Below are 24,555 nucleotides of genomic sequence, written 5' to 3'. Positions count from 1 at the left end.
ATTATTATTATTATTATTATTATTATTATTATTATTATTATTATTATTTTTTTTTTTTTTTATCATATTGGATTGAACATGAGAAACAAGGTGAACAAAAAAAAAAGAGAAATGTGTTTGAAAACAATCGATTGAACTCATTTTTGAAAATCTGTCTGATATCCCCAGTGTCCGCTTTCACAACTTTCATCTTTTCCTTGCTGAAAGCAATCGTGAAAAGTGCTCTGAGTTTTCTGTACACTTTCTCCCATCCATGCCAGAATGTTTCATTGAACATTGAAGAGAAACAGCAACTTGTATTACACAGTATCACTACCTAAACTGGTCAACCACCAAAACTTTTCAAAAGTTTAGGCCCACACATACTTCACACACTTTTGTTCATTTCTAATAAAACACATAATCTGAGAATTGTTTTTTTCTGTAAAAAACTGCATGACACAGCTTTTTTTTTTTTTTTTTTAAATCTGTAACTAAAGATGACTCAGGTCGAGTTTAGACAGAGTGGCCAGATGGGACAGTTTATTTGCATACTCAACAGTCAAACTGCTGACTGATTGATTTCTTGGAAGACGACGTGATGGTTCCTGAGAGAGGATGGTAAAATTTGCAACCACTAAGTCTCTGAGGTCAGATGTGACATTTACATTGAAAAGATGCGGTCGTGATTACCATATTGCAGAACAGAGTGAAGCAGTAATTTCTATTTGATCAAATCTGTTAAACTTTTCTTTACAAGAATGGAATTTAGTTATCAGCATGCATAGGAATAAAGCCTCACAGTCAGGGTTTGACTTTATTAAATAATAGTGATGAACTTGTGCAAAGACATGAGGTCCTTTCCAGAGGGTCACAATTTAAATAAGGGTTGCGGAGTCTGTGGATATATTTTTACTAATGCTTACGAAAAGTGTCTGGAGCACTTCCAGAGTTTGCACTGTCCCTGAGGACTCAGGGGTTTTTGCACGAGTGCAGTCATAGCATGATGAGGTGGTTTCTGTCCAGTTAATGTACCATCAGCTGCCAGGTGCAACGAAGAGTAAACACACACATACACACACGCACGCACAAACTCACACCCTCACTCAGTTATGTTGCAATCCACATCGCTCACAGGGCAAGAACGGCAAGGTTTCAGGGCACGTATCATGAAAAAACAGGAAGGGTGTAATAGCCACCGCATTTGCATCTAAATGACCTCGAAATACAAAGAGCGATTAATATATTTAATATTATTGGTTTTGCAAGTGTAAAGGTAGTTCTGTTTACAAAATACTGCGGCGAATTTCATTTAACATCTCTAATTTAAGCTGTTTCCTCTTCTGTGCAGGACATGACTTATCTCTGTATATCTGCTTCTGACCACTCAAAGCAAAACTTGTGAGTACTGAAAAAGATCAGATTTTGGCCCTGCAATTTGTTTAATTTTTCTTTCAACGGAAATATGAGCATTTGATCTGTAACTAACACGTTCCACTTTAGATACATATCTCTCTATATTTAGATTGTTATGTTTATGGATAAGCTGCTTGATGTGATGCTTTCTCCAGGATTCAGTACTTCAGAGAGAGCATCATGTTTATCCATGAGAGCCGACTGAAAGGAGAGGGCTGCCTCGTACACTGGTGAGGACCAGTTCTTAGAATCGATCTCTACACTTGTATATTTTTGCAGCCCTTATAAAAAAGAAAAAAAAAAAAAAACTAAAAAAGGTTGGGAAAGATTTAGGACTAAGGTGGAGGTTCGCCTTCAAGGAGGTCGATAACCACACAGCCAGATCTGTAATGGAATGGTTTAAATAGGAGTCTTTGATGTATTAAAATGGCATAGTCAAATTTCTGGACCTACAAAGAATTTTTCAACAAACCCTCTCCATCCAATCTTATGGCGCTTAATCCATTTTTAACAACAATCGGCAACGCATGTCGTCTTTAGGTGTGGAAAACTTGTAGTAAGATACCCAGGCAAACAGAAATTCATTCTACACCTTTTAGATTTGCGTTTGTAAAAATTTTTTTGAAACCCACATATCCACAACTTTGTGTTTGTCACATAAAAATCTTGACAAAATACATTGATGTTTGTGGCTATGATGAGACAGAAAAAAGATGAGAAAGTGAAAAGTGAATGGAAACGTGAAGTGATGGCTTATTGGAGATTTATTATGATTTTGTATCCTTGGTTTAATCTTATAAAACAACTTTGTGCAGTATCAATCTGAGGAAGAACCCAACAGGAAAAGCTATTAAATATAAATTATAGTAACTTTAGGATGATGCACCTGCAGGTCTTGTGTCAGGTCTGTGTTTCATATTTTATTTTATTTTATATATTTATTTTTTTACAAAATGTACTTTCAGATTCTGGTTTTCTCATGTCCCACAAACTCAAATACATCTGAGGTAAAAAGGAAGCTGAGGTATAAAAGCTTTGGAAGACTTGTGGATAGCTTGGAGAATTTTGAATGATTGGAGGGAAAAAAAAATTCAGAGATTACTGGTGACTGTATCAGAAAGAAGCAGAAAAAAATTGTATCCCCCTGTCATAATAAGAATTTTCCTCAGAATAACTGAAAAATCTTCAGATTTTATTAGCCCAGGTCTCATTTTCAGCCACACCAAAAAGAACCTGACTATCAGGCTTTTAGGTTAAAAACTTTCATAGAAAATGTCCTCACCTTTCATCTTGTCTCATATCAAACAGGCAACAGTAGACATTTAACCACAGCGTCAGGAGTGGGTTTCACTTCTTTTATACTCTAAAGCAGAGATTCTGCATATGAGAAGGAGTACTAACTGTGAGGGTCTGTGGTTGTCAGCGTGGCAGGAGTGTCCCGCAGCGTAACCTTGGTGGTGGCTTACATCATGACAGTGACGGGACGAGGCTGGGTGGAGTCCCTGGCGGCGGTCCGGGCTGCCCGGCCATGTGCGGGCCCCAACCTGGGCTTCCTGCGGCAGCTGGAGGAGTTCGAAAACATGGAGCTGGCAGAGGTTAGTCATTTGTATGAAAATATGGTGATATGAACGTGTATTTCAAAAATTAACCTTTGAGAGATCAAAACTTATCCATAGGGTTCCTACGCAGCCTGGAAAAGTTTCAGTAGTTTTCAAGTCATAATAAATATGGAAAAGAATAAGGTGAAACAAATTTGATGAGTTGATGCCTCATCCAATTATCCATTGTTCCTCCCTCCCTCTTTCTGTTGCTCCATTCTTTCCTTCTTACATTCTCCCTTCCCTCCCTTACTTCCTTCTTCCCATCATATCATCCCTGTATCCTTACTTTAGTTCTTCCCCGTGTCCTTTGTTTTTTTCAAGTTGCATATTTGAAGCCTACCCACAGTAAAAATTTCTTCCATGATTTTTTTATTGAGAAATGTTTAAGAGCTTTTTATTAACAAAAAAAGTTTTTAAAAAATGCAGCAAATTTTATTTTTTTAATTTGTTGTTTTTTTTTTTTTTTTACAGTTATTTAACAAACAAAAGAAAAATGGAAATGGCTTCCAGTATTTTCATGAACCAGCCTAACTGTTGGCAGCACAATAGAAAAGTCAAGGATGGAAAGTAAAGCTAACTCTGGTCTGAACATTTTTACGATTAGCAGATTAACTAGTGAAAGGTGAGGACAGGGTAATAAAGTAATCTTTACAAACACATTAGACTTAATAGGATTGTTTTCCTTTGTAAAATTATTACAAAACTTTTAGAAAAAATGAGAATTAGGTGTTTGAGTGGATTTTCTCAAATACTAACAGACTCCAATACACTCACAGTTCACTTTACTATGTACACCTGTTGAAGATCAATGTATTTAGAGATGAAGACGTGGTGAAAATGACTTTCAGAAGTTCAAACGAAGTGTAGGATGTGGAGGAAAAGGAGATTTGAGTGTGTTTACACAGCGTGGATGTTGCTTCCAGACAGAAACGGACCTACGGAGACTTTCACACACAATCCTCCACTTAAAGAATGATATAAAACTGTACTATACAATACAAAAGTTAGGCATAAAATATTTTCTGAAATATCAGTGTTTTACATGTTTAAATTTGTTCTAAATATAACACTGTTCAATGACGACCCTGAAATGATTTGCTTTCTGAGTGTGTTTGTTTAGTGAGGAGCCAAACCTTTGTGTTTCTATCTATCCACATCTCAAAATTGGTTGTGATGTAATGAAGAGGGGTTGGGAAGCAGAGAATGACAGATTAAATATTTGTATTTAGAGTTAATCAGCTGTTTTACTGCGGCTAAAACTACTTGATTTAGTCGGCTGTAAAACCACATGTTATACAGTCATATAACTGAATGATAATGTGACTTGATCTGATGCTTTTTCCAAGTCCTAAAAGAAAGATCTTCAGAAAGTCACAAAAAATCTGCTTGAAAAGATTGGAAACAAAAAAATACAAAGAATTTAGGGTAACTTTTTCATAAGAGACAACAATAAACCTCTTTCTCCCCTCTTTTCAGTATCGAGCCTGGTGGACGGAGCGCTACGGGAAGGGCTCCTTTAATGACGATGAGGAAATTCAGAATCTCATTAATAAAAAGTCTAGTAACAGTGTCGGCAGCAGCAGCTCTGTCAACATCCCACCAGCTCTGGGACAAAGTCACACATGAAAAAATACATTCCGCTCTCGTCACCCCGGGCCTACAAATGTGAGGACTGTTGGAATCGCATCAGCAGGAACGTTCATCCAGGAGTTCTTTGGTATCGATGATTGGTTGAATCTCTTGTTTGCAGATTGGCCGGGGGATTTCATACCTCTGTTATCATGTCATGTCTTGGCCTCTAACTGTCAAAACAACATGCAAGGGCAGCCAAGCGGGACCCCAAGGAAGTTTGTACACAAAGTCCTGAGTGTGAACACACAGTTAGCAGCGGACACTCCCCCCCTGTGAGTTATGTTATGCTGTGTCTTGAACTTGAAATATGAGTATTAGTTTCTATGCAGAGAGTGGAAACTAAAGAACAGTTTCCCAGTAAACATACCACAGCGTGTTTTTTTTTTTTATTTTATTACTTACACTATTATTGATATTATTTGAATTATTTGAATTTATTTGTGCTGCCTTATGTCCAATTGACAGTAGTCTCTGCATAAAAAAAGACAATTATATATTGTGGAAGTAAATTTTTATTAATGTCGAATTTCACCCACCCACTGAGGGAGTTAGGAGTTCATTTCAAACAGATTCATTTATTTTTAACTATTCTGACTTTCACAAATTTTAACTAATGTTGCTTCTGACACACTGGAATCTGAGATGTATCCAGTGTTATTTTTTTTTAAGAATTTATGCCCTAAACCTTTTCACGTTTTGTCAAGTTACACCCAATAATTTTAATGTTTTCATTGGGACTTTATCTGATGGATGTACACATGGTAATGCGTAATTGTGAAGCTGAAGGAAAAATTATGCACAGTTCTTAATTACTGATGTATTTTTTTAGAAATAAGAATTGCATGAATATTATCCATCCCTCCTGATTCAAGACTTTGTAGAACCACATGTTGCTGATCTTTTATGTCTCAACAACTTTGCACATGAAGAAACTGAGACTATTGCCAATAGTTCTTTAGAAATAGGCTGTCAGATTCCCATCTGAACATCACATTTTTAAGGCATTTTGAATTTGTTATTTTTGTCTAGGCTTTGACTAGCCCATTTTAGCAATTCATTCATCTTTGATGTAAAACATTCCATTGTAGCCATGACTGTCTGTGTAGGGCCGTGTCTCCAGTCTCAAGTGTTTTGCAACAGGCTTTCTTTCAGAATAAATCTCGTATTTAGCTCTTTCCATCTTCTCATCAACTCCAGCCATTGTTTCCATCCCTTGCTCAGCCTGTCCACGAGATGTTCAAAGCCTGGGATATTGTTTTACGATCTTACTCAGCATTAAACTCTCCATAATATTATTCCCGACCTGTCTGCTGTGTTTCTTGATCTTCATGATGTTTGTTCTTTATATATTCTCCAACAAACTTCAGAATCCTTCGCAGAACAGATGTTTATATACTGAGATTAAATCGTGAAGAAATGCACCACTCCTGGTTAAAAACAACCAATCAGAACCAGGAAGAGTGTTGTGAATCCATTGTTGTGGCGCTGTCAATCAACCTTGTATACACACTTCTTAATGTGCAAATGGTGGAGAAACAACTCACAGTTCCAGGAAAACTGTTTTTCTGCTGTCATCGGCTAACAAGCCTTAGCATTCACAACAGTGTCTTCTTTTGGGGAGAAGCTGTAGTGTTGCAGAGAACAAGTGGGAGTCTGTGAGCAATGTACACAAGCATGATTGACAGTGCTAAGACCCTCCTCCTGGCTGTGATTCGTTGTTTCTGATTGAGCTGTGTAAATCTATAATTAGCACTTGGAGAAGAAAGGGGAGTTCATTTTTTCACACATTATCTGTCTAGTGACAGTTTTAAGTAAAAAATATACATTTTTAAAATAAAACTTACATATCCAAGGTCTAATGTGACTTCCTCTAAACTTTTGAATGCACATTTTTGACTTTTCAGCGTTCCAGTTCGTTTGGCACAACTTGCTGTTCTCTAAGCTTAGTGATAAAATTCACAACAGCTGTTTGATCCCTGACTGGACCAATACATTTCCTGGTTCAATCAGAACTGGTATTTAAACAATTCCCTTTAGGTTGCTGTTCACATTTTGACAGGATGAGACCAAAACAACACCAAGCAACTGATCAACCTGACCTTGCCTTCAAACATGATGTTTTCAGACAAAAGTGTTACAGAGTATCATCAGCAGGTTGCAGCTCATGATGACCATTTTGTTGTGAACAGAAGAAGAAGAAGAAGAAGAAGAAGAAGAAGAAGAAGAAGAAGAAGAAGAAGGATGGGATTCATGACTGACGCAAAACAATAAGTCAACTGGTGAAAAGCTCGAGACGTTCTTGTCAAGCTGTAATAGATGCTGAAGAGCCCATGACTTGTTTTTGAAACATTGGCAATTTTTTTGGTGTGGCATAAATAAGCACTATTTATGTTTTTGTTCCAATTATTCATTTGAGATGAGAAAACCACTATTGCATGTTTGTACTTAAATGCCCTACTGTCATAAAAATATTAGTGTCCTGCCAGCTTTTCACGGTTTCCATAAATTTTACTCAAAAGGAAAATATCCCTTACTTTTTGTCAATAGTGATTTTTATGAGGAATTAAAAATCATGAAATATTGCTCATTTAACATGAGAACATTTTGTTTTTTTGTAAACCTTGTGTTTCATTTTAAATCTCCACCTCTGATTAACTCAGCAGGTGAATGTGACTAATTCAATATTTGTTGGATGTTGAAAGAAAGTTTAGAGAAGATTAAAATAACATATTTGTTCTATAAGGACAGTAATTAGGCAATTGTGTTATACTTTCCGTTTTAAAATGTCATGAATCAGTAGAATGAATCTGAATGTTTATTAAAACTTATTTTTGTGCCAAATGCCATGTACCTCTACTCCCTTATTTAAGGGTTCAATGATGGCTACATTGCCTCTGCGGGTGCTTTTATTTTCAGGAATTGGCTGTATTCCTGAAAATATTATTTATAAAGGAGTTGAGATGCTGCAGATTGAAACTAGAGAAGCTTTGAATTCTCAAGGAACCCACACACACACACACACACACACACACACACACACACAAGCGCGAGCCCCGCCCCCCCCCCACACACACACTCTGTCTGTTTTTCTTCTTTAAAACTAGTTTATTCAAATACATACATTTAGCTCTGACTTACTCAAATGCAAATTTTCCCAAATGACCCACCTGTAAAATGGTGGCCACTTGACATGCATTTTGTAGAAGAGAAAGCAAGACAATAAGTATAAAATGAAGTTAAATTTCTATAACAGTTTTCGTATAAAAACCCCAAATAGAAAATGAGAATTAAAATATAAAACGTAAAAGACTTAAAGAAGGATAATGTATTTTTTTTATATCTTTTAGAACAGGTTGGGGTGATCATTATTATATATATATAGCCTATATTTTTTTTTTTTCAGTTTACCTTTTCCAAGTTTCACAAGCAGCTTTTTCATTCTCGAATAGGCTACAGTCATGTTTTTCTATCGACCTTTTTTGTTCTCTTGCACCAGAGCAGGTGAATTCCTATAACTCTACTTAATAATCTCATCTTATCTAATTATGTCGGCTGTTCTTATTTAATCTTCCAGGAGGAGCAAACTACAATTCTTTCTTTCTGCGCATCATTTCTCCTGCAGGACCACTCTCTGCAGCTACTCTTTTTCGTAAGGCTTTATCATTTCAAAGAATTGTTTTTGTCTCCGTCCTCTGACTTTCCACCCGTGCGGGTGTGTGACACTTCTGGCTGACGCCGGCAGGGTTTCCCCTGGTGTCTTACTGGAGATCGGCCGCTGTGAGCGCGCTGATAAGCTTCGCAGGAGGGGAGCTCAGCGTAGCAGCGGCAGGAGGCGCAGCAGCGGCAGGTGCGTCCTCCTCTTCCTCCTCCTCCTCCTTGTTCAGCATCCTCCTCTTGACTCCGCCCTCCTTGCTGCTCGTTTCACGCTGCGAGGATTTAAGCGGGCCCGCCGGAATGGTGAGGGCTTTCTGAGACTGACAGATTTCAAAACTTGACGGGTTTCGGGTTTCGCAGGTAAGACAGCTTCGATTCGCAACCCGGGGCGCGTAAAGCAAGAGCACAACTGTAGTCTGCGTGGGAGTCCACGTTTAGCGATCTTCTCACTTTTACAACTCTTGATTCTGTGCTGCTTTCACAGCCTACACATTATATCACATTTGGGTACAGGACCTACAAGCGGAGTTTTGTTTTTGTGTTTTGCTCAGAGATGAACTCTGAAGTGGATTACGGAGGCTCCGGGAGCAGCGGCAACGGGAAGCTGCGCCAGTGGCTCATCGAGCAGGTGGACTGCGGGAAGTATCCCGGCCTGGTGTGGGAGAACGACGAGAAGACCATCTTTAGGATACCATGGAAACACGCCGGGAAGCAGGACTACAACCGGGATGAGGATGCCGCGCTTTTTAAGGTAAGAGACAGCGGCCATGGATGAGAATAAAACTGCCAACTTATCTAAATATTTAGGCTACTGACTGAATTTAAACTTATTGTTCGTTCATTTAGAATTAAGTTCTTTTTTAGTCACTTGTTTAAATACTGATGCACGGTTGGTCTGCGGAGTATTTATGTGTTATTTCATGTAGAATGTATAGACTTAAAGATGCAAGCAGCAAACTATAAAAATGAGCCAAATTCAATTCAGTTCATGTGATTTAAATCACTACAAATATGTGTTATAATTTCAAACAAGTCTAATTCATCTATCGAAATATATAATCAATCAAATTCAGTAAAAGTTATCAGCTGTATACACTGCAATTTTAACAGCAGACAACATTTAACATGCTATTTAAAATTTAATGTAAATGTAAGAAAAAATACATTATTTTGGCAAAATATAAAGTTTTCGAGTCTAATTGCGCCACTTATCCTCGCATTCCTGCGCTGCAACCTTGTAAGATGTGACCCACTGCTTATAGATTGCCTTTCTTTTTTTTCTTTTGCCATTTTTTCCCTGCGAATTGTCTGCAGGCATGGGCGCTGTTCAAGGGCAAGTTTCGGGAGGGGATCGACAAGCCGGACCCTCCGACCTGGAAGACCCGCCTGCGCTGCGCCCTCAACAAGAGCAACGACTTCGAGGAGCTGGTGGAGAGGAGCCAGCTGGACATCTCTGACCCTTACAAAGTGTACCGAATCATCCCCGAGGGGGCAAAGAAAAGTCAGTGACTCGAACACCACCTGTACATCGAACAGCTGCATGAGTTTAACTGGGAAAGGGTGACGCTAAATCTTTTTCCGTGTTGCACGCAGGGCCCAGACCGGAGGACAGTCCCCTGAGCCCAGTGAGCTATCAGATGCACCATCCATACCCATCTGTACCTACTCAGGTAATTTACATATGCATACGAAATAAGCGGGGCGGGGCCTCAGAGAGACAGCAGACAGGCTGCTGAATGAAGCATGGAATGTTGTTCGTGCATGAATGAACTGAGAAACAACAGCTTCATGATGTGTTGAATGATGCCGAACAAACATTTGTAAAGGGAATGTACTTTAAATAACAGTGAGGGGGGAAAAAATTGCATAAGCTTAAGCAACTTTTGAACACTTGGTTCTTTGAAAAACATGTTCGAAATGGATCGTTGAACCCAAAACATTTTAATAATGTAACCTTTTGCTTAAAAGCTTCTTAAAGCCGTGCTTGATGTATGTGTTTGTAGATACCACAGTACATGCCAAGCTCTGAATGCAGTTGGAGGGATTACTGCCCGGAGCAGCCGTCCCTGCCCGACCTGCCCTTTACTCAGTGCCCCTGTCCGCCCCGCAGCCTGCCATGGCAGACCCCATCCATGGAGAACGGTACGTCATTTCTATCTATAACAGCTGCATGAGACCTATCCGTTTTACATCCACTTTTTTGGCATGCCAAGCTTGACTCCGTTCCTCTTTCTGCACAGGATACCAGCTCAGAGCTTCCATCTACTCCTACGGCCCCACAGACAGTCAGCCCTCGCCCTTCCCGCTGGACGCCAGCATCAGATCAGCAGAGGCTCTCTCAGGTGCACATGATACACTTTCACTTCACCTTTTTTTCCCCTCTCACGCCATGAAATCATAGGGTCATTGTAAAACAGGAAGCTGTAAGGCAAAATGCTTCGTGCAGATTAAAATATGCCAAAAGAAGTTTTTTTTTTCCACAGCCATATTAAAGATTTATATGCGCAGAAATCCTGTCGCCTGCCTGTTTTGTGCACCCAAAATAAAAACAGATAATCATTATGTCATCAAAGGAAAGCTTTTCAGAGATGTAACCAAAAACATGACATTTCAGAAAGAAGTGAGCAGTCTTTTCAGCCCCAGTGTAGTAAGTGGAAAAAAAAAGTTTCTTTATCAATTAAACATGTTCTTACTATACACACTAAAACTAAATATGATCCCGATAATCAGTTGGATAGAGATGCACCTACATAAATTTGACTATGTTTAAAGGTACGATGGTTAAATTCTCAAACACATCAGGTCAAACTATAATAAATTGAAAAGAAGGGCTTAATGCCATTTTGCAGGGCATTAGTGTGAGAACAGGGCATCTAAGGTCTAAAGTATGACACAAATCTTGCAGCACAGATCCTGTTTCCTAAAAAGCAGTTTTGTCAATTTCAGGTCACCTTCTACTTAAATAAACGTGGTTCCTGATTGTTTTCAGGAAATATTTCAAACTGTTTTGATCCAACTACAGTTTTGAATCTGACTGTACAGGTGACAGAAGCGTAAACAGATTGAAAAACAGGCCAGGTTTGTTTGACCCTCTTGTCGGTTTTCTTTCCTCGAACAGACTTCCGCCTCCATGTGTCGGTGTACGTTCGGGACACTCTGGTGAGGGAGGTGACCACCTCCAGTCCGGAGGGCTGCCACATCACGCCGAGCCCACCAGAGAAGCCCTACCTCCCGGGTGGTCCCGACGTGGTGCCGCTGCCTGTGGACACCCAAAGGAGGGTGGACGAGTGCCCGCCGAGTCCGCCGACCGGCCTGGAGAGCGGGGTCCTGCTGTGGATGGGCGCTGACGGACTCTACGCCCGCAGGATGTGCCAGAGCAGGGTGTACTGGCAGGGAGGCCCTTCAATGTACGGAAACAAGCCCAACAAGCTGGAGAGAGACATTGTCTGTAAACTTCTACATACACAGGACTACCTTACAGGTGAGACTTCAGAATGCGTGATCAAACTCGATTACAAATGCACTATTTTTTTTTTTTTTTTTAATAATGATTTAGGAAAAATATATGGATTTTAATGAGGTTACTTTTAAAATGTTACATTTTTGTATCAGTTTTTTTTATGTTTGTTTTTTTGAAAACCACATTGAAATTCGCACCCTTTCCTATTTAAATTGAACAAAAGAGGCTTTATTACCAAAACTAATGTGGCTTTTAATTAGAAAAAGCCACATTAGCCATGTTAAAGAGACAGTTTTGATTGTGAAATCTCATGAGTACCAAACTTGCAGCTCATTTACTGGAAAGGCCCCTTGGTAGCATCTAAGAAGAATTGTGGTGACCTTCTTCAAGTAGTTTTCATGATAAGCTGTCAGTCACATGACTTTTTACAGAGCCACATCTTCCCCACCCACATGCACTGACAGCCCCAGCTGTGACTGACAACTAATTGTATTTGCATGCTTAGTGTGACCAGGACTTTCCATTCACTTTACCCTAAAATGTCATACCACTTCAAGAGAAATTCTGGCGAAATCATTTCAAGTCCTCAGACTTATTCCAGATAACATAGCTGTTAATAATAATGTAAACCTGTGTTGTTTCCTTTTCCCCATCACCCAGAGATCCAGAGTTATGGGCTCCACGGTCGGCCGCTAAGTCGCTTCCAGGTCCTGCTGAGCTTTGGAGACGAATGTCTAGATCCTCAGAGGCAAAGGCGAACCCTCACAGTCCAGGTGACTGCTAGACTCCATGTTTAAGAAATCTTACAATGGCTCTTTGTGTAGATATATGTCAGAAGACGCTCTGATCAAAATGAAATCATAGTTTGATTTTCAGCGTTACGTTTTGAAAGGTTTCAAAAAAAAAAAAAGTAATGCTGAACTTTTAAGTTTGTTTTCAAAACTTAAAAATAGGACTTGAAAGTCTGCAGGAACTTCTCCATTGTCAAGATGCACATTTTGTTTCAAAACTAAATCTAGGTTTAGAAAAAGTTGCTAGGAATCAGCGTCAGTCTGGTTTCAGGCTTTAGGATTACCTCTCACATCTTTGATTTCTACAGCAGCATAAAGTTTGGGAGATCTCAAAATGACAAGGAAGGCTATTTCAAGCATGGCTAGCCATTCTTAATCTATTAATCAACTTTTTCGGTAATTTGTAACATTTCTTGCTAGCAATCGCCTTTTCTATCTGCAAGTTCAACAGGAAAGCAGTCAAGATAAATCTTAGTCACAGAGAAATAAGAAAAATAATAGGATTAAAAAAAAATGCTTTGAAAAGTATTTAAATAATTGAGTTTTTCTCACCATAAATTCAGCTTTTATGTGAGCAACTGATAGAAACAGACATGCAGAAATATATGTTACAGTGCACAGGGAACCAGGTGGTATCTGTGATCTTTGTATATAGGAATGAGACTGTGTTTTTTTTTCAGAAGAAAGAAAGAAATTGAATTAGCAAGTCTGTGGTAAATGGCAACAAAGTGCAACTTCCTTGGATCTTGCTAGCCTTAGAGCTTTGGCAAATGAACAAACTCATCTCAGACTTTTAGCAGTTTAAAATGGTACATTTACGCTTTGCAAGTCAAATAAAAAAAGAATAGCAACTCAAAGTGTAAAATGGAGCCATATTGAAGTGTTTTCCTCCCCTCTGTGTGTTTCAGGTGGAGCCGCTATTCGCCAGGCAGTTCCTGTTCTACGCCCAGCAGACTGGTGGCCATTACTACCGTGGCTACGAGCATCCCACAGTTACGGAGCACATAAATGCCACCGAGGACTATCCGAGAGCGATCACGCATCACCACAGCAGCAGCCTGCAGGAGTGAACCGTGAGCGGTTTGAGTGACTGTGAAAAACTTCATGAAGCAACAGAAGCATTTTTTTTTTAAATACATGGTCGTGAAATCTCAGGGACAAACAAACATGGACAACTGTGTACATAAACTGAATATTTAGTTAGCCTCTGTTTACTTAGTTTTCGATTCTGTGTATTGAACGTGTGACTGAATATGTCTGGGTGTGATAAAACCAAAAATTGCTGCGCAGTTTTATTTTAACCACACATTATTCGTTTTAGGAAATTTAAACTGACAGCGGAGGTGATTGTACTAATGAACAAAAAAGACTTTTGTGCCTTAAAAGAATAGTGCAAAGCATAAATTTTGTTTTGTAAGATGATAAAGGTACGACATCTATCCTGAGATCCACGACGTGACTGGCACTCGACTAGCTTAGAGTAAAATTGGAAGCAAGAAGGTCTGGCCTGCTTAGATCTCCAGCAAAATCCACCAAAGAGCTACAAAATGTTTGATTCTTAAGTTAGAACAAACAAAAAAAAAAAAGTATTGCTTTCTTGTTGGGCCAAACTTTCATTTTCTGTTAGTTTGTAACTGTATCTAACTCACACTTTGCAATTACAGTGTGAAACTGAGTATTATCGTTTTTTGTCCTAGAACCCAACAAGATTTTAAATGTGTACTTTTAAGCCTTAAACAAGTTGGAAGGGTTTTTTTTTTTTTTTTTTTTTACAAAAGGTCAGTTTTGCAAATTTTTATGAGTAAGCTTACTGGCTCTACTTTTGTATTTTATTTACATGAGAAAAAACATACATTCTCTCTGTACAACTAAATATCAGCTGGGGTAAGAAGCTGCAAGTTTTTTTTTATTTTATTTAACAAACCTCTTGTAAATAGGAATTTTTGCTACATATATATATATATTTTTGCTAGTGGACACTATTACTACTGTTTGTATAAGAAACTCAGGGAGCTGAATGTAGATAAGCTTCTTAACTTTTACTTTGTATTAAATGTTTCACATCTGAACAGAGCTTGTTTTGATCTGAATGTCTTTTGTCTTCAAGAATAATTTGTGTTTGTATATATATAAAAAGGAACAATAATAAAAAACAACAAGACACTGTGAGAAAGGCCATGCTCTCTTCATAATTGTGTGAGCTCGCCGGATAACGTCAGTACTATCTGTGCGTGGTTTGCACAGGAAGTGTGGTTCACATGCAGGATGACGCTGGTTAATCAAACTCCGGGTTATCGCAAACAGTACGATGACATCAAGAAGGGCGGAGAGAGAGAGGAAGAGGTTGGCCGCGCTTTCCGCGTAGAGCAGTGGAGAGAAAGCCTTCCTGACTTCTGCTAGCAGAGGTGTTTCCACTTTTATGGAAAACAATCGAAAAGAAACCACAAAAACATTTCTGTCAGCCGCAAAATAATTCAGAAGATGAGCAGGGAAGAAGTTGTCATCAGTTGAGGAGGTTAGGTTCCAAAAAATAAGTCAGAGCACGGTACTTTGGAAACCAGTGGTTGTACTAAAAAGCACGAGGAGGAAAACAGCTTAAATTATTTTCACCAAAATTTTACAACCTACCAAGAAAAAAAATCTCAAACATTTTTTCTCGGTAGGTTATAAAATGTGCATACAGTTTATGTGCACAAAATGTTCATTGGCACATAAACATTTTGTGGACACGTGCAAAAAAACAAAAAAAAACAAAACAAAAAAACATTAAAACTTGTATTTCCACTGTCTTAATCAAATTGTTGGTCGTTTTAATAAACTAAGTAAGTTTTTTCTTTTGGATAGGCTATCTTCTTGCATTGATATAAAACTATTTTCCTTCGTCAACCTGCTTCCTTTCACTCATAAGTTGTGACAATCCTCTGCTCTGATCCCAAATGAACTGCAAGAAAGTGAAACGAAATCAATACAAACGTGACAAAACTCACCATTTTGTTGGGATATTTGCTTAAGTGACAACTAAGGCCCTGTTTACATGACAATGTCAGGACAGTAGATTGGAAACGTTCTGTAGCGTTTTCAATAGAGCATTTGCCGAACAAAAACACAAAAGTCTGAACAGGGCTAAAAACACAATGCAAAGTAAGTCTGTGTAAATGCAAACCAAAAATATTTGTAAACAACGATGCCAGTCATGTCACCTTGCGCACTCAAACCCGATTTCTCCTCTGCACACAGCACATCAGCAATGGCGGACCTCTGTGTTCTGCTGCACCTCTTGAGATCAAGAGGCATAGGTTACATGTGCCAGATCATATGTGCACTTCTGAAAGACATGACTCTGGATCAGAAAGTTCACAGAGGTTACCTGCCTCCTACAGGCATGGCAAGCGCACTACCTCGTCTCCAGTGCTGTTGGAGTTTTCATCTGCAGGTGCAGGGGCACCTACAGGACATTATCTGAGGGTACGCACAATTCTATCACTGCATCTGACCCACAAGAGCACAACCGCATCTCTAACATGCATCGTGTGCATGTTGCACAAAACCAGCACAAGACAAAACCACAAAAATACTGGCCACATGTGCGTAACACACATGGCACACAAAAACAGCAGATCTAATAAATGAGACAGACAAGCAAAGTCTACCCATCTGGTCCACGGGAGGTGGAGGATGGCGATTCCCAGGAATTGTTTGAGACTTCCAGAGGAGAAGGAGATGAAGTAACAATGTTTACCTAACTTCAACTCTTTTGGCAAAGTTTCGACTAGATTTAACGGTTTAACTCTCCCGCACGGTAGATGTCATGTTCGCCCAACCGAGTGACCTGTCAGCTCTTCAGTTTGAGAAACCACGCACAAAAAAGCTGTTAAACAGGAGATAATGCCAGAATCACACACGGTAAAAAGTCCAGGCGGAGTTCACTGGACCCCTCTAAAAACTACAGGAGGGTTAAAACTCTGCTCATTTTTAGCTAGCTTCACTACATAGTCACATTCAGCTTGCAGAAAGAGCACCAAGACGGCAAATAAACAAAAGTCAGCTCACCAATAACACTCAGGTTTAGGACGTAAATGTGTCCCCGCCCCATAGATTCTCACAGATGTGGGCTACGTACAAGATGTTTTGACATAAAAAACATTTTCTTTCTCTCTTGCTTATGTTAAAGAGTTTTAGATATTAAAAAAATCAAATACATTTTTGGTTTTTACTTAAAGGAAAATCTCAAGGTACGCACTGCGCGCAAAGCCGTACAGCTGCAGGCGTTACTGCGCATGTGGCGTATTTTCCATCCGCAGTTTTGCAAACAGTTTTTTTTTTTTTTTTCAGATATGTAACAGAAACCATTTTAGGAAATGTATAAGCAGTAAAAGTTAGCTTGACTTCAACACAAGAATTGGTCCCTGATTCTCCAAAGTAGGATTGCTCTTGCAGCCATAGCTAAGATAATGGCTGCTCATAAATATTCCACAGAACCTCACCCAAAAAATGGCAAGACTAATCACCTTGCTAGCCAATTATCTTCAAACAAACAGAAAATTGTTGTCTTTCTGCCAACGACTGTGTTTTAGCACATATTTAAACTTGGCTCGTTCTTCTCATCAGCAATGGGAACTATTTTTTTACGTACATTAAAACAAAACACATCTGCTCCAGAAAAACAGGTAAATATGCTCCACAACAAAGTTGAGCCAAAACAAATCCTCTTTGATGCAATGAATTTCTCCATCTGCTCATTTACCCACTCACTATGAAGAAAACATCACGTCAGAGTAACTTTTTCTTTCATCTGGTGTTGTGATCTTTTCTCCTGAATGGAACAGAGAATAAAAAAAAATATTGTAAATAGAAAAACTCCCCCTTTTCACCTTTGTTACTGTAAACAGAGCAGGGTGAGGAGCGGATAAGGTTTTAGGCTTTGAACCTATTTTGTGAATGAATCCGTGGGAGGAAAGAGAGCTAAGTTTAGAACACAGGCGATCAAAACAACTCTTGTCTGCACTGCATGGCCTTCCCCTAGATGTAGATGGGAAACCAAGTCAGAAAAAAAAAAAAAAAAAGTTTGGGGTGTGTGAATGCAGACGATAACAGAAATCTGAAAACAAATGACTGAGAAGAGCAATTTGTGGTTTGTACATTCAGAAGATGAAATTTAATGGGTCAACCTCTGCAGCACATCTACTCTGCCCTCAAATAACCCCTCTCATCCAATCAATCTGCCTCATGTGAGCTGTAGGCGTGTTCTTCTCTCCTCTACACCACTTCAGCAAAAGAGATGCTCGCTTCGTGAGTCCCTACACCCACAACCATCTTTATCTGGGATTAAATAACTGTGTTTGCTCCCCCTGAGTAACGGCCCACACCTTCCCCACCCTGCATACGCCCTGAGCCAACCCTGCCTCTGTCCCTCCCTTAGAACAAGACGCTGACAATGACAAACGGCAGCATGTGCAAGGTGATGAGCTGGAGCTTCAGAGATGAATAATGAAAGATGATCGTTTGAACAGATTTGCACACAAACCAACTGTCTGTAACCATGCATTCACTGCTGGTTGTTCAACCGAATGTGACATTTAGACATGAAGTTAAATTTAAAGTCTAACTGGAAATGCGTTTAGTCATCACAAGTTAGTGAACATGACTTAAGGGGCTTTAGCCGAGCAGTGTAACGGGAGAGAAATTGAGTTTGAAAAAAAAAAAAAACAAGACATGGTTATCAGACAAACTAGTTTGAGTATTTAAGAAACTGTTGATCTGCTAGGATTTTCCCACACAACCATCTCTCAGGTTTACAGAGAATAAACAGGCTGGAGACGATACAAAGACAGCAGTAGCTCAAATAACCAATCAATTTAACAAAGGTATACTGCAAACACTTTCTAAAACACTATATGAATTACAATAGCAGAAGACCACAGACTAACCAAGAAATGGAAACATTCTACAATTGGCTAAAGCTCACCAAAATGGGACAAAAAAAAAAGAGACTGAAAACATGTCTCCTAATTCAAGAAGTCTTAATTTCAGCTGTTGCATTCATAATAAAGCATCAGTCCATCCTGCCTTGTAGCAACAATTATGAATGATGGTGCCGGTATGATGGTATGTTTTTTTTTTGTGTTTTACTTTACATACTTTGGGCCCGTTACTGTAACACCTGAGTATTGTTGGTGACCATATCCATTCCTTCATCACCCCACCTGCCTTCTGAGGGCTACTTCACCATGGCAATACATCACGTCACAGAGCTCAGCTTACCTCAAACTGAAAAGATGGCAAAAAGTTTTCAAAAATAATAATAATAAAAAAACATTTCTGACATCTTGATTGCTTCAGCATTGCTAGCATGACAAAGAGGTGCTACTGGAGAGCTTTTCTATCAGCACAGTGGAGATGGTACGGTTATGATCTGGAGGTTCTCTCTTCTCCAGATCTGTCTTTGTCCAGATGCCCAGACCTCTCAGGTCTTCTGGTTCAAATCTGCTCTGAATACCAAGAATCTGAACCAAACACGGAAAAGCAGCATTCAGTTTTTATGCTCCACTAATCTGGAACGAAGCCAGATTCCAGAAAGAATGTTGAAACTCTGAGTTCTTTTAAAGAAAGAAAGACTAAAACCCAATTTGTTTGGAGTTTCTTTCCATTAAATATTAAGTCAAACATTAACTTTAGTCTGTATTCCAACTTTCTTTCCTTTACGTTACTGCAATATGTTCTTTTGTTTTCATCATACACTTTGATGAAAGCACTTTGAGTTATCTGAAATGTGGTTTCCAAACAAACTTGCTTTGACTTGAGGTGTTTGTGCGTTGATGACTACGAATAAGGATGTTTTTTCAGGACGATACTGTCCTTCCGATTCTCCAACCTGGATGTCCTGCTGATTGCCACTGGACACTTTTGGGGTTCGAGACCAGTTGTAGACCGTAGATGTCCTTTGTGAAGCCACCTCTAACACAAAGAGCAGTGTTCTCTCCAGCCAACTGGACACTGGCATCAACCAAATAAATGTAATCATCAACAGAGCACATTTTTAAAACTTATTTGCTTTTGGTTCTAAACTAACAGCTGATGAACGGCTTGTTTTAGTTCAAAGGCAGTTTTTAATAATTTGCTTCCTCCTTTTGGTTTTAGAACAGTTTTTTAAAAACATCTAAAGGTGCAAATTAATACGCTATTTATGCTCATGGTAGATATGTGTAAACTTCCAGCTGCGCAACATGAAAGACTCATGTTGGAGAAAGGTTAAAAGCAAAGCAATAAAGATGTCACATCGTAGCAACTCGACCTTCAAAAGATATTTTTATCTGACAGACCGTTCAACTTCAAACTATTATGGAGTGTAGGTTTCTTTTATTAATGCACATTATAAACTACAGCAACTTTTCATCCTTTAAATAAATCCTGATTTGGACTCTAGTTTAGTCTGAGAGGAGACTCTGCATCCAGTGCTTTCTCAAACACTCAAGATCCCCACATGAACTCATTTATGGTCAGGCATGATTAGCATAACCAACACAGATGGGACTGTCCTGCACAGTAACAATGAAATCCACTCATTTAGTGTCTTCAAGATTAGCTTTACAGACATTTGTGTTTATCATAGTAAAGCAGAAATTGAAAGTGATACAGAGGAAAAGAAAACAGATATGAGTAAATGATAAAGCTATAAGAGCAGATAATAGCTACAGTTTTAGATGACTGCACACAGGTTATTACGAGATGATGCAGGGTAGTGGAGAGGAAGGTGGACTGAGATTATCTCTTGATGGGCTGGATGTTGGAAGGCTGGAAGCAGGTGAGCTGGAGCTGCATGCTGCTCTTAAACTTGTTCAGCAGCTCCTCTAGTGACCTGGAGACCAAAACAAACACGGAATGTGTGAAATCGGTCTGTAAAACTGTGCATTTACAGAAACGGTGTCAGAATTGAACTCACTTCTTATCAGCCCCGCTGTGCAACTGAGGCAGCGAGTCCAATGCCTGCTTGAAGCTGGCGCTGAAAAAAAAAAAAAAAAAAACATTTTATAAACACAGTTAAGTTTACTTAAACTTTATTACCAGAGAATACAGTTCAGGGCGAGTCTATGCATGTATCCTGACATGCACACTGACCTACTTACATGTACACACAAGACACACCACACAGCAGGCACACAACAGAACCAGATTACTTTCACTTCCTTTCCAGAACCCACCAACTAACATAAATAGGGATTTGTAGGTGAGGGATGTGCGACTGTTAGGATTTATGCCTGTGACATGCACGGCTATAAATCACTGGCTATACATGTTTGAGGGCTGTACTCACTTGCTATCAGGGTTTAGGTATGCGGCCACTGCGTCTCTCAGGGCGCTGAGCTCGAGTCGGGCCTGGATGTGAAGCAGGGAGGGGTGAAGGACGGTGGTAAGAGGTTAGGTTTGAAAAAAAAGAAAAAGAAAAGAACAATAAAAGCCAGCGAACATGAAATCTAGCCATCATGACCAACTGACAGCAGTTAGCAGATGAACTGAAATGTGGCATTATCAGAAACGACTGGTGGATCCCCCCACAAATGTGGTGTTGACTTATGAGTCAGGGTCTTACTATATGACTGACAAACAGCAAAACGTGTGTGTGTGTGAGAGAACGCGTGTGTATTTTAGTGTGTACCTGCAGGGCTCCGTTCTTACTGAAGGATGACACGCATTGCATGAGGCGACACATCTCGTCCGCTACCGATTCCACGATTCTTGACAAAACCCGGGGAACCAGGTCCTTTGAGACGGTGAAGACCTGTTGCAGAAAAAGTTGAGTTTCACAAAGAAGTGCAAAAAAAAAAAAAAAAAAGAGGGGGTGGGGTATAGGGGAAGGAGGGAGGGTGGGTGTGGGCAAGGGCGTTTGTACCTCAGCGTGGACGGCTATGATGTTTACAAGAGCTTCCTTCAGGTAATTCCTTACACCTGAGGGAGAAGGCAGTGAAAATGGGATACATTATGCAAAATATTGCAAAAACAATGAATACAAAAATGAAAAAAAAAAAAAAACCCATAAAGGAATTAAAACACATAAATAAGCATTGATATAAGCCATTTTATTGCAGCAGTATAGATGCTTAGGGTCAATATTCTGCTGGAAGGTGAACCTTTACCAAAGTCTACACTCTTTTGCAGTCAGGATCAGGTTTTCTTCCAGATCTGCCGTCATTTTAGCTTCAACCATCTTGACATTAACCCTGACCAGTGACCATGGTCCTGCTTAATGAAAGCAATCCCACATCATAGTACTGCACCCTGTCGGATGATGTATTCAGGGCGACTTGCAGTTTTATTTTATACCAAACGCAGAGTTTCACACAGAAGCACAATCATAAATCCTTGTTTGGCATGTTTCTTACATGGCTTGTGGCTGCCTTTCTCCATTAGTTTTACTGTAGCCTAAATACCAGATCTATGGTGTGCATGACTAATAATTGTCAAAAAATTCCATCTGAACAGTGGATCTCTTGAACTCCTCCAGAGTTTCCATGGGCCTCTTGGCTGCTTCTATGAGTAATGCACTCTTTTCAAATTCTGTTAGATCAGATGGACACCTGTGTTTTTTGTTTCATTCTCCGTTTCCGTTTTATTCTCTCTTTTTAGATGATTGAATATCCACAGAATATCACAGGACAGAAAAGTTTGCAAAAGTTTGTTTTAGTCAAACAGATCACTTTCGGTCATTGTTAGGATAACTTAACCCTTCATCAATGATGAAGTTGATCTGATAAACAGATCAACTTCATCATTGATCCGTTTAACATGATTCATTATATTACATTTTATTTAGTAGTTTTAGAGAAAACAAGGTTGAATACAAGTGTTTGCAATGTTATTCATATAGTTTTTGTAAACTATGTTCAAAACCATGTATTACTTTTTCTTCCACTTCACACGTATTGAGCTGCTTTGCATTGAAATGTCATATAAAAAAAAAATCATTAAAATACATCCTTATTTTAATGTAGTTACTTGTGTAGTGAGACCAAATGTGTAAAACATATGACTTATTTTGCAAGGTACAGTATATGACAGATTCTTCCCAAGCAAGAACTGAGTCTGAATTGTATTATTTAAAATTGTTTATGCAAATGTTCTTTACAGCTATGCACTGCAGGAAGTTGCAGAGACGGCATTGTCACAACTATCTTCTAGCAAAGTAACTCAGTAAAGAAGAGAGAAAGGATCAACATTATCTCAATATCTAAGACCCTTACACCACTTTTACCAGTTGTTTTGGAACTTTTGAGCTAGGCCTGCTCTGAGGTTAAGATACTAATATACAAACCCCACAGCAATGTTCCACTTTGTTATTCACAAACAGAATAAAAGTTAGAAGAAAAACACACATTGCACTTTAAAGATTGCAGTTGCTGAAGAAGGACAGTTACCAGTTCCAGAAAGAGCCGATGAAAGTAGAGTTACTCGATACAGAATCTTACGATGGCGATAATGTTGGTAAATATCGAGATGACGATTTTAGTTGTGATATATGCCTATTTTATTTAATTTCTTCCTCATCTGGTGCTTTTCACCAGCAGTTTCATGAGGTGTACCAGTCTGTTCTGTAGCAAAGCCCCCCACGGCATGAAGCTTGAAAGCTTTCATTTTTCCCTTCACAGGTAACAATGGCCAAGCAATTAACATTTTCCTGTGATCAGAGCAGAGGACATGTCTCCATAAATTACTGTCTTTAACCTAAAAGCATTTGCAACCGTTAATCTATCTTTTATGTTACTTTTGCAGTAATGGTTTCTTCCTCTTTGAGCGGCCTTCCAGCTAATGCTGAGAAAAGACATGTTTCACTTTGGAAAACGACTTTCCGTTTAACTTCAGCTAGTATCTTCACACGGCCTTATGGTTTTGTTCTGAGGTTGACATGTTTCATGCTAAAACATTCATATCTGGGACACAAACGGTGATGTGTTTACAAAGCCATGATGTCATCATGTGGGCTTCCCCAACCTGTGTAAATGCATAGTAATCTACGTATATACAGACACCTGACTTTGAGGGAAATTACTCTCTTATTACTAACAATTTTGGCAATCAAACTAACCTAAAATACAAAAAGTTCAGTCTCATTTATCCCCAGTAAGTGGGGAAAAAAGTTGTATATCTTTTTATACCCTGTGTGTTACCTAGTTTTAACTACATTCCTACATTAGACTGTTTCGCTCTGGTTAGGCATGCAAAATTGTTTTGGACACATTTAATAAAGTTCTTAAAAGAAGACTTGCAAATATCAGGTATTCAGTTGACTTACATTAGTTTGTATTGACACACAGTTAATAAAGATGTCCTTTGGTTTCTGAATTTTTGTAAAAAAAAAAAAAAAAAAAAATTCCAATTAGGAAATATTATAACCAAACAGAACAATTTTTATCCAAAGTAAATGGTAAAAAACAGACCTTAGTTTATATGTGGATCCAAATAATCTTACGTTTGAATTACCAGTCCACATGTGACCAACTGAGATAATTTAGCTTTGAATGTGTTCATTTTTCTCCAAAAGGAGCAAAGAAACAAGCAGCCAAATATGTAGAAGCAATGCATAAGAAGCTGCAACTGCAATGGTGTTTTTACCATATTTTTTTTCTTGAGGAAGATTCAATGCGGTTTGGGGCCGGGGGTTAATGTGCAAACATGGTAGGTTGAAAATATAACATTCAGTGAACTCTGACAGCGAAACAGCCAAATGCAGCAACAGAAAGAAAGTACTGAAACCGGATTTTTAATGCCTTGCAGCACCCCACACGCTTACAGGAGTCCCACACAAAGAGCAACAAGTGAAAGTCTCATATCCTAGAACGGTGGTTTAGTGTCCAAAATGTTCCGCTTTCACATGTGGCCCAGGCATACAAACTCTTAGAGGCTGCAGAAAACCAGTGCAAGGCTCAAACTTGTCATTAGGAAATTTTGTGCGATAATCTGCCTGCATCCCACCTGAAAAATTCAATAGACTCATGCTGTCTCATATCCTGTGTTTAAGGTAAACCACGTA

General features: G+C 39.0%; 3 protein-coding genes across 4 annotated transcripts in view; 2 read left to right on the top strand and 1 right to left on the bottom strand.

Annotated features, from left to right (window-relative positions):
* LOC106952524 (dual specificity protein phosphatase 22-B) overlaps nucleotides 1-5,923 on the top strand; it is a 13,205-nt gene extending 7,282 nt beyond the window's left edge. The window contains exons 4-7 of one of the 2 annotated variants that reach the window (XM_015040689.1): nucleotides 1,331-1,380; nucleotides 1,551-1,625; nucleotides 2,819-2,990; nucleotides 4,473-5,923. In XM_015040689.1, the coding sequence (XP_014896175.1) occupies nucleotides 1,331-1,380; nucleotides 1,551-1,625; nucleotides 2,819-2,990; nucleotides 4,473-4,622 (447 nt within the window). In that variant the 3' untranslated portion in view covers nucleotides 4,623-5,923. The remainder of the gene's footprint in view (nucleotides 1-1,330; nucleotides 1,381-1,550; nucleotides 1,626-2,818; nucleotides 2,991-4,472) is intronic. The other variant, XM_015040690.1, reaches the window with a different exon arrangement.
* A 2,601-nt stretch (nucleotides 5,924-8,524) lies between these two features.
* Nucleotides 8,525-14,106, top strand: LOC106952523 (interferon regulatory factor 4). Its single transcript, XM_015040688.1, has 9 exons — nucleotides 8,525-8,642; nucleotides 8,834-9,033; nucleotides 9,597-9,783; nucleotides 9,876-9,952; nucleotides 10,286-10,424; nucleotides 10,523-10,624; nucleotides 11,401-11,763; nucleotides 12,403-12,515; nucleotides 13,442-14,106. The coding sequence occupies exons 2-9, from the start codon at nucleotides 8,836-8,838 to the stop codon at nucleotides 13,601-13,603; spliced, it is 1,341 nt and encodes a 446-aa protein (XP_014896174.1). The 5' UTR covers nucleotides 8,525-8,642; nucleotides 8,834-8,835; the 3' UTR covers nucleotides 13,604-14,106.
* A 5,766-nt stretch (nucleotides 14,107-19,872) lies between these two features.
* exoc2 (exocyst complex component 2) overlaps nucleotides 19,873-24,555 on the bottom strand; it is a 53,234-nt gene continuing 48,551 nt past the window's right edge. Inside the window, exons 24-28 of the mRNA XM_015040687.1 lie at nucleotides 21,421-21,476; nucleotides 21,187-21,309; nucleotides 20,845-20,906; nucleotides 20,473-20,532; nucleotides 19,873-20,388 (exon numbers count right to left, since the gene is read on the bottom strand). Of these exons, the coding sequence (XP_014896173.1) occupies nucleotides 20,295-20,388; nucleotides 20,473-20,532; nucleotides 20,845-20,906; nucleotides 21,187-21,309; nucleotides 21,421-21,476 (395 nt within the window). The 3' untranslated portion in view covers nucleotides 19,873-20,294. The remainder of the gene's footprint in view (nucleotides 20,389-20,472; nucleotides 20,533-20,844; nucleotides 20,907-21,186; nucleotides 21,310-21,420; nucleotides 21,477-24,555) is intronic.

This window comes from Poecilia latipinna, unplaced genomic scaffold (genome assembly GCF_001443285.1).
Source record: "Poecilia latipinna isolate Pla-1442-1.1 unplaced genomic scaffold, P_latipinna-1.0 Scaffold522, whole genome shotgun sequence".
Classification (NCBI taxonomy): domain Eukaryota; kingdom Metazoa; phylum Chordata; class Actinopteri; order Cyprinodontiformes; family Poeciliidae; genus Poecilia; species Poecilia latipinna.
Note: the sequence above shows the minus strand (reverse complement) of the source record. Positions and strands in the feature narration are given on the sequence as shown.